We start from the raw sequence: 9,661 nt of genomic DNA, 5'->3' as shown, positions 1-9,661 counted from the left end.
AAAGAGAGAGAGAGAGAGAGAGAGAGAGAGAGAGAGAGAGAGAGAGAGAGAGAGAGAGAGAGAAGTCACAAATTGGGGAAGCAGGCGCTTCCACATATCTCTGATTTCCAGTTTGCCTTCTTCTAAACTGCCAGAATGAGACCTCCATGGGTGAGCCTGGGCCCTCTCTTTGGGCTGGAGCCCAGATCTCCTCTTGCTCCCAGCACATTCTTTGGATCAGTTTAATTTATGTAAGTCTCTGATTTCTATTTTCTGTTTGTTTGAACATATGGCTTTATTTGCTATTTGTGACGGTCTCTTATACAATCAGCATTTGGTGGGAAAGAGCTAAGCTGGGAAATATAAGCTAAGGGTAAGGGCGACTTTCCCCATGGAAGTGTGACCTGGGAAGCAGCTGATGGACTCAATGTAGATTGAAACACACTTTTTTAACTTTTTTTTTTCTTGTCTGTGTTTTCTTTTGTAACATGGCTAATAGGGAACTATGTTTTGCATAACTGTACATGTATAATCTATCTCAAACTGCTTACCTTCTCAAGATGGGGGGGAGGGAAGAAAGGGAGGGAAGGAGAATTTAGAACTTAACATTTTTAATAACGAATGCTAAAAATTGTTTTTACATGGAATTGAGAAAAAAAGTAGTCTAGAGGGTATGAGTCTGGCTCAGAAGAGAGGGCAGATAGGTTTAATTTTAGTCTGATATTTCTCTTAAAGATAGAGGATCGGGGGCAGCTAGGTGGTTCAGTAGATTGAGGATGGGAAGTCTCAGGTTCAAATCTAGATAGAAGGTAAGGGTTAAAAAAAAAACAAAACAATAAAAGGTTTACCTCCTGTCCTAGAATCAGGACTATGTACTGGTTCCAAAGCAGAAAAGTAGCAAGGACTAGACAATGGGGGTGAAGTGACTTGCCCAGGGTCACACAACCATGTCTGAGGTCAGATTTGCACCTTGGATCTCCTGTCTCTAGGCCTGGCTCTCAATCCACTGAGCTACCCAGCTGCCCCTTGTTTTTGTTTGTTTGTTTGCTTGTTTTAAAGATAGATGAGAGAAGGAGCAAAAGTCTGGCCAGGGCTCTTCTCCTGTTTCCCTCAAAGCAGAAATTGTAGCCTCTCTCTGAGAAGAGTGGAGTAGATTTTAAAGATAATTCCATCCCACCCTTGCTATGTATTTAGACAACCCATATGGATATATATATCTTTTGTATTCACACATATCTTACATTGGATAACAAATGTTATACAGAAATTAGATCATAATTTTCCTCCTTGGCAAAACTCAGTTGTTCTTGTTCTCTTCAAAGCTCATTTCTTTAGAATATGAGCTCCTTGAGACAAGGACCCTTCCTTAATGTTCTTTGTGTCTTCCCACAGGTGTTACAGTACAAAAGCAAAGATGACCCTTCTCCTCAAGAAGCTTATGTTCTTTTTTTATTTTTTCCCCAGACACTTTAATGAGGGAAGAAGAGAAAAGGGTTGCAAACAGGTAAAAGAGAGGATTTTTCAAAGAGAGGTTTGCTGGACCTGACTGCATTCTGTGGAATTGGTAATGTTGAGTTCTGGAACGCTGGGAACAGACAAAAGTGAGCACCAGCAGTTCCTGGGACTGTCTCTTTGACTTCCTGTGGCTAACAGTCTTGAGTTGGAACTTCCTCTCTATCAGAGGAGGTTTTGGTTTCCTATCGCCTGAACTACTCTGGTGTTCCTGTCTGGAGAAATCCTTCATTCCTTGAGATCCACCAGTGTTTCTTATCCACTAAGAAAGTGTTTCCCATCTGCTCTGAAGATTTGTGACCAGCAAGCCAGTAAAATTGCCAGTGGTGGGAAGGCCTGAAGCTATTTTAGGCCTAACCCTGCTAGGGCTGAACCCTAACATGAAGGGTTCACCCAAAAGTTACTCAGGAAACCTATTTATCCTGCAAGAGTAATCTGGGAGGATGAATAGTGTCAGGTAGTTGGATAGCTGGAGAATTTAGATAGACAGAGTAGGGATTTAAGGAGCTTGAAAGAAAAGGAAGACATCTCCATGCAGAGATTGTAGAAGGTGGGAAATTAGCTAGACCCCTTAGAGTTAGGGAAACCTAATTCTTTAATCCTCCTCTCCATCATAATGTGTTAAAAAATAACCCCCTGTCCTGTTTTTAAACTCTGTCTGGTAGTCTGTGCAGCGCACGGGTCAATGTGAGAAGGCTCACAGGCCCTCTTCTGTGGGGTACCAAGGAATCAACTAAACTTTGGTACCTTGTCATTATCAACATTAACCCTCAAGAATATATACATATTTTAATACCCTAGTTATTTATTCATTTTTAATTTTTATTTGTATTGTCATGCAAAACTCACTTCCACATTGGTCATTGTAAGAGCACACTCATACATAACCAAAACCCCCAAATAAAACCATAAATACACTGATGTGAAAGATGACTCAACAGTTCTTTCTTGGGAGGTGGATAGTATTCCTCATCAGAAGTCTTTCAGGATTGTCCCAGATCATTGCATTGCTGAGAGTTGCCAAGTTTCACAGATAATCATCATCCAGTATTGCTGTTACTGAAGAAACTTACATTTTAAGGAGGAAAACAACAATGACGGGAATGGTGACCAAGTTGGGGCATTGCAGTCCAGAAAGTTATAGGGGTGATAAGTGGGATATTGAGGCATAGGCTGATTTGACAGAATTTGATCATCGTTCATGATTCCAGAATTAGAGGGGCTGGGGGGGATGGTACTCAGGTGGAAACTTTCACCAAGGCAGTGGGGGAGGAGATAGCCAGAGAGAAAGAAGGGAGGTGATGCATGACTGCGGACTTTCCTCTATTTATTACAAGGAGGGGCCTCGTGGGGTGAGGGTGAAGAAGAGTCATTGGCAATTGAGAAAGATACTAAATAAAAGATAATCAGATCTTGAGAGTCAGGCCTAGAGACGGAGGTACTAGGTTCAAATTCAGTCTCAAACACTTCCCAGCTGTGTGACCATGGGCAAGGCAAGTCACTTGACCCTCATTGCCCACCCTTAGCACTCTTCTGCCTTGGAGCCAATACACAGAAGTTAAGGGTTTAAAAAAAAAAAGGAAAAAAAAAAGATAATCAGATCAATAGATAAAAAGATAAATAAAATATTTTAGAAGGAAAAAAATGGTGCTCCATGAATACTTGTTGAATAACTGAATGAATAATGAAGCCAAGGAACAACTGTGGTTAGCGTCTATCTCAGAGGGTTATTGTTAAGGTTGAATGAGGTCATGGATGTAAAATGCTCTGCAAATGAGAAAACTTTCTATAACTATGAGTTGCTATTATCATTATCATCATTAAAAAATGACCTTTCTACCTCTGAAAAAGAACTGATGGATTTTGAATGTAGATCGAAGCACACTTTTATAACTTTTTTTGTCTGCTTCCTTCTGTAACATGGCTAATATGGAAATATGTTTTTCATGACCACACCTGCATAATCTACATAAAATTGCTTGCCATCTCCAGGAGGGGGAAGTGGAAGGAAGAAGGAAGAAAATTTGGAACTCAAAATTTTTAAAAATGAATGTTAAAAATTATTTTTACATGTAATTGAGAAAAAAATTGAAAAAAGAAAAGTGAAAAAGAATGACATTTCTAGTCTTGAAAGGTGACTTTTAATACCCTTTTTGCTTGTGGACCCCTGGCAAGGAGAGTAGAAAGAGACCCTTCCAAACTTTGACCTTCACTTTTTGCTGATATTAAGAGAACTTGATGACCCAAGCCTAAGGTTTCCATTTTTCTCCAGTTCTCCCTTCTACTCTTAGATGTGGTGCTTTCACACCCAGATTCCCCATGAGCACACCCCTCACAGGGTCTTAAGGCCATCTAGTTTTCCTGGTAAAGATAGATTTCTCTAAGATTTATCTATCTATCTATCTATCTATCTATCTATCTATCTATCTATCTATCTATCTATCTATCTATCTATCTATCTATCTAAAGATAGATCTCCCTAAGGATGAGAGGCAGCTCTTGATAGGAAGTCTACTGGAGTTAGAATCTGGAGAGTTAGATTCAAATCCTGGACAGTTCTTTTCACCTCTCTTTGCCTCAGTTTCTTCATTTGCAAAATAATTCTTGTACTCCTTATCCTCAGAGTGTTTATAAACTACAATACTATCAGAACATGAGCTATAATTATTATTGTTGTCAAAACAGAGAGGGCCCAGAATTCCTTTTGCTTTTCAAACAAACCTCATATCAATAACAAACTGGGAATTCTTGAGGTTATTGAATATAAGAGGAATTTTTTAAATTTAATTTTAATTTTTTAAAATTTAATTTGAAATTTAAAAAAAATTATTTTCAGTTCCAAATCCTCACCTTCCTTCTAGACCCTCCCACCCATCAACAATTCCCATACAAAGATATTTCCACATTAGCCATATTGTGAGGGGAAAAAATTGAAAAAGGAAAGAAAGTGAAAGAAAATCTGCTTCAATCTGCACTCAGAGTTCAGTTCTCTCTCTGGAGGTGAATAACATTTTTCATTATGAGTCCTTTGGACTCGTTGTGGATCATTGTTATCAATCAGAGTAGCTAAATCTTTCGCAGTTGATCATCATTACAATATGGCTGTTATGATTGTGCGATGTTCTCCTGATTCTGCGAAGAGGAATTTTTTTTCAAGTTAATTTATATTCTTCTCTACTTCTCTCCCTCTCACCTATTTCCCTCAGATTCTTATGTTCTAGCCTTAGAGAATAGCTTCATTCATCCTGATTGGTGAGATAATATGGCACAATGGAAAGAGGGCTGAATTATCAAAGGGACCTGAGTTAAAACCATAGTTCTGCTCCTACTTGTGTTAACCTGGGCAAGCCACTTTGACCCACCTTGAGCCTCAATTTCCTCAGCTCTAAAAAGAGAGAGTTGAACTAAATGACCTCTCAGGTTTTTGAGCTGTAAGTCTATGATCCTGATAATCTTTAGATTATCCCTTTCCCCTCCTCAGTACTCAATCATTAACTTAGAGGTACAAGGAATACCTTGGACCATTGTAAATCAAATAATACTTTTTGGTTATGTGAATAATCTTCATAAAGTGAATAATTAACTTAGTTTGGCATTTCAATATTGGAACTTTCCAAAGCAAAGCACAACTGTGTATGGGATGATCTCATTCCCCAATCAGCTCCTTCACAAACTCCCCATCAAGCCTACACAAGGCTTTGGCTCTGTACCATGCTCTCTCATTTAAAATTTCTAGGAGGATCCTACATTCTTTTTCTCTGGCATCCCTTCCTGCCATCTCTTTCCCTTTCCCTGCCCAGAATCAGAGCTAATAGGCCATCTAGTCCAAAAGAAGTCTTCCCAGAGAACAGAGGATGGCAGTTAGAGCTGAAAGGGCCCTTGGAGGTCATCTAACCCAATCCTCCCCTACACCACATTTTTTAAACAGATGAAGGATTTAAGGCAAAGGTTAAGGGACTTGACCAAGGTCAGACGAATAAATAATAGTGTAAGGATTTGAACCAAGCTCCCCTGGCTCCAAACCCAACCCTCCTTGTGTAATTCTGCAAAAATCTTCTGGATAAACGATCAAACTCCTTTTGGTAAAGAAGCATAATATCAGTTTTTCTTTTGTTCATCTAGATGGTGTAATGGAATAGAAGGTGTTTGGCTGGCGGGCAGCTTTTGGCTAGCTCCTAATCACCATTATTGGGTGGTGCTATTTTCTCCAGAACCTTCCTTCAAGTGTAACTTTCTCTCTAGTCAAGACCTTTAGTTCTGCTCCTGGGAAAACTATTTTACTTTCGATTTTGTATAGGAAGAAAAATAGGAATGAGGTGCCTGAGGTTACAGCCTCCAAAAGCCCAATTTCAGCTCCACGGGGTTGCTGACTCAAATATATCTAGGTTTTGGTCTGGATTCTCTATTTTGGGGAAACTATAAAAATATAAATCAATTAAATCTCTTTTGTTCACTCTGCACCCTTAATTTTGCCAGGAAATTTCCAGCAATATAATAACATTTCTTTCTCTGTATACTTCACCATCCAACACCACCCTCTATACACACACCATATGTACACACACATCAGAAACCAATAATTCAGGGAATTCATTATCTCAGAGAAATGAGTTTCTTTTCATACAAATGGTGAAATAGAAAGCAACACAAAGCCCTGAAGAACAAACTGGGAAGCGCAGTGGGTAGGGCCCTTTCCGTCTGTCCCGTCCTGCTTCTTCTCCGGGTCACATCCTCTTTGTATCAGTATCACAGCCACCTCTTCTCCATGTCTGGAATGCCACCTCTGTGAAGCTGTGAGCCTTAAGGGAAGCCTCTCTGCTTGCCTGCCCCAGCAGTGGCATCAGGTCCGGCTCACGGTGGTTGTTAAGACCGTCTGGCAGCCAGAGACTCCCGCCTATTCCTTGGCAGATTCTCATCCTTGGACTTTTCTCCTATCTCGCCTCTCCCAGGCGTCTGCTCCTCCACCCCTTAGGCTGGGAGATGGACTAGATTTTTAGGCACAGCCTCAACCTGCTCAGTCACTGGGTCAGGGATTGTTGGATATTTTCCTGCTGACCAGCCAATATCCATCTCCAGATCCCACTCCAGCTCCTTGATAGCTCCCCAGGGGTGCTCCGTTCCATTATCTATTTAATTAATCTTCTGGCTCTGCGGTCTGTGCCTTATATGCATCTGTCTGTGTCTGCATCTTTATTCCAGGCTGGGGATCCTTAAAAGCTGAAACTTTTTTTTTCTTTCATTGTATTTTCTTTTCTTTCTTTATTTTTTAAGAATATTTTTCCATGGTTACACGAAAAAGCTGAAGCTCTTGAATTGCTCCTAGGCTGAGAATAGACACTCAGGTTCTGATCCAGAGACCTTGAAGTCTGACGGGGCTCCCCGACTTCTCAACTCCGTGGAATTCTAGAGTTGATTTCACGGGTGAGGCAATCACTATAACATCTACACAATCGAACCTAGAAATAAATGGAGGGGCTCATTAGGTAGGGAAACCTTTGACACCTCCTGCACTATAGCCAGGAGGGCTTCACAGAGGAAGCTGATCCTGAAGAGAAGTATGATTAGTCCGGTGCCTAGAAATGGAGTTGCTCCAACTGCAATGTGGTAAGTCCACTTACATTCCCATTAGATAAAGATGAACAGTCACACATTTAGTTCTTTCCTTGTTTAGCCAAGATCCAGCCACATGCTCACATGGTGGGAGCAGGAGGGAAGGGATTTGTGTATGCGGAGCACGGTGACAGGCGTTAGACCCGTGACCCCTGGCGCTGGATCCCAAGGTCAGGACTGTTTGTGGCTATGACTCCTAGCATTCGCAGGTGATTGCAGGTCATCAGCACATCAAATAGAAGCAGCTTGAAGAGGATGAGCCGAATGACCTCTAGGACCAGCATCTGGGAGAGGCTGTTTGGTACTGGTGGAAGAAACAAAAGGTCAAGAGGTGGCCGGGATCAAAGCAGCTGGTAAATAGTGTAAAAAAAAAAGGCTCTAGACAGGCTTATAATAGAGGTGTTGATGGTACCAGTAAGTCTCCTGGGCCAGGGAGCCTGCAACTCTAGTATTTGTTGATTTGGGACAGCCAGGGAGTCCAGAACTGAGATGATGTCTGTAGGCTTCTTTAAGGTGAGGAGGGAGGAGCCCACAGGAAGTGAACCTGGTTCACTTCCTGAATAAAATGGATGCCAGGTCTAAACCCTTCTGGAAACAAGTGATAACTATTCTCCTTCTCCTCAGCTCCTGGCCCTGGTTGATGATATGAATGAATCACTGATACTCTCAGAATCAGGCCAAGGGGTTTATTAAACACAAGGGTAAACTGAAGGAAGAGGGTTGAGGTCTGGAAAAGCTGTTGCTATGGGTGAACCGCCAGTGCTGGCAGAGGGTCTTAGAAGGTAAGATCAGGCTGAGGGAACCAGCCCCTCAGCCAGGGATAAATTCCACTGCCCTGATGTAGAGTGGTCAATCAGCTTGATAAATGAGGGTAATGATTTGGTTTAGGGGAGTTCTGGCTAGGTTAAGCTAACTAATTTTCCCACGTTCCATCTCCCACCAAGTCCCTCCTCCCAGGGCCCAAGGGGAAGTCCAGGGGGAAGCTGAATGTCTGGGAGAAGTCAAGGAAATCAGAACCCCCAGGTTGGTTGTCCAGGGATATTTATAGTCCCAGTTCCAACGGTCTTTTCTTGAGACCAGGGACTTGCTGGGTCAACATTCCATTCCCCTAACTGCCAGGATTGCCTCAGGTGATTTTGCAAATGCAAGAGATCTTGCATCAATTCTGCATTACAATATGTTTCCCCAGTGACTAAACCGTGAAAATCAGCCATACCAATACTAGCCTCATACACCAAAAAGACCAGAGAAAGAGTAAAAGGACTCATATGTTCAAAAATATTGACAGCAGCTCTTTTGTGTGGTGGCAAAAGCCAGGAAATGAATGGAATACCTGTAAATTGGGCAATGGTTGTGGAATACTATTATACCATAAGACAAAAGTGACAATTTGAGAAGACTTGCGAAAACTTGTATGAACTGATGCAGAGGGAAATGACAAGAAATAGGGAAAAAACCAACTTAATAACAACATTGTAAAGACAAGCAACTTTGAAAGACTTAGAAACTCTAAACAATGCAATAAGATAGAGAAGATTCCCTCCCATTTTGCATGTAGGGGAGTTGATCTTTGATGTAATTCCTAGCCCATGAAGCTCAGAATGCAATAAGGTGTTAAACCAGCTGTTATGATTGCTTTGGGTATGGGAATTTATTTCTTTGAGACAATTAAAAGGAGCAACCTTATTGAACAGTAAGGACTTTAAATAGTTAAGCAATAAGTGCTTGAACACATGGGTTGATGGGGATATTATTGGGGATGTAGACACTAAATGATAATAACTCTAGTCCAACTATCAATAATATGGAATTAGGTCTTGATCAATGATACGTGTAAAACCCAGTGGAATTGCGTGTCAGCTAAGGGGAGTTGAGGGGGGGGTTGGGGGAGAAGGAAAGAACATGAAACATGTAACTATGGGAAAATATTCAAAATTTAAAAAAAAAAATAGTTAAGCAGTAAGAACAAAGCTTTGGTTCCCAAGGAGTCATGGTTCAGTAATGCTTTGTAGAAGAGTCTATTTTGTAGAGGTCTCTGCCTTCTTTCCCCCTCTTCTTCCCATCAGTCACAGCACCAAATGATAATTTGTCCAGGGAGAGCTACCTTATCAAGCAGCTCAAGAGTTGGTTGATTTGGGAGAATATGAAGCATAATTGAGGGGACAGAAATACATACTCCTGACAGACATGGATACAGAGGGATGGTTACTTGAGGAAAGAAGCAGCAGAGAACAGAGCTGGCTATAGAAAGGATCAGATCTTGGGAACCGAGCCTGAGGATTATAAAGAGAGAAAGGAATTCCAGTCTCTGCAGTGTCATGAGTGGCTCAAATGTACTCACCACCACTGTACTAAGGTTGAACTCACTCTCCCCCAAGGATGCTGTGTATGGTGGAAGGAGAGCACACCTCCAATCTATATACTGTTTTTACTATTCAATCTTAGTAAATGCATTTGCTAAAAGATAATTGTTTCTACTGGCTTTTTTACTACTTTTTCTTTTTACTACTATTAGCGAGATGAATGCAGGTTGAGGTTCATGATATATATATATATATAT

At 41.1% G+C, this 9,661-nt stretch overlaps 1 protein-coding gene across 1 annotated transcript in view; it reads right to left on the bottom strand.

The window, feature by feature from the left end:
- Positions 1-7,238: 7,238 nt before the first annotated feature.
- PTCRA (pre T cell antigen receptor alpha) overlaps positions 7,239-9,661 on the bottom strand; it is a 9,564-nt gene continuing 7,141 nt past the window's right edge. Inside the window, exon 4 of the mRNA XM_044675318.1 lies at positions 7,239-7,405. Coding sequence (XP_044531253.1) covers positions 7,239-7,405 — 167 coding nt within the window. The remainder of the gene's footprint in view (positions 7,406-9,661) is intronic.

This window comes from Gracilinanus agilis, chromosome 4, assembly GCF_016433145.1.
Source record: "Gracilinanus agilis isolate LMUSP501 chromosome 4, AgileGrace, whole genome shotgun sequence".
In the NCBI taxonomy this organism is placed as follows: domain Eukaryota; kingdom Metazoa; phylum Chordata; class Mammalia; order Didelphimorphia; family Didelphidae; genus Gracilinanus; species Gracilinanus agilis.
Note: the sequence above shows the minus strand (reverse complement) of the source record. Positions and strands in the feature narration are given on the sequence as shown.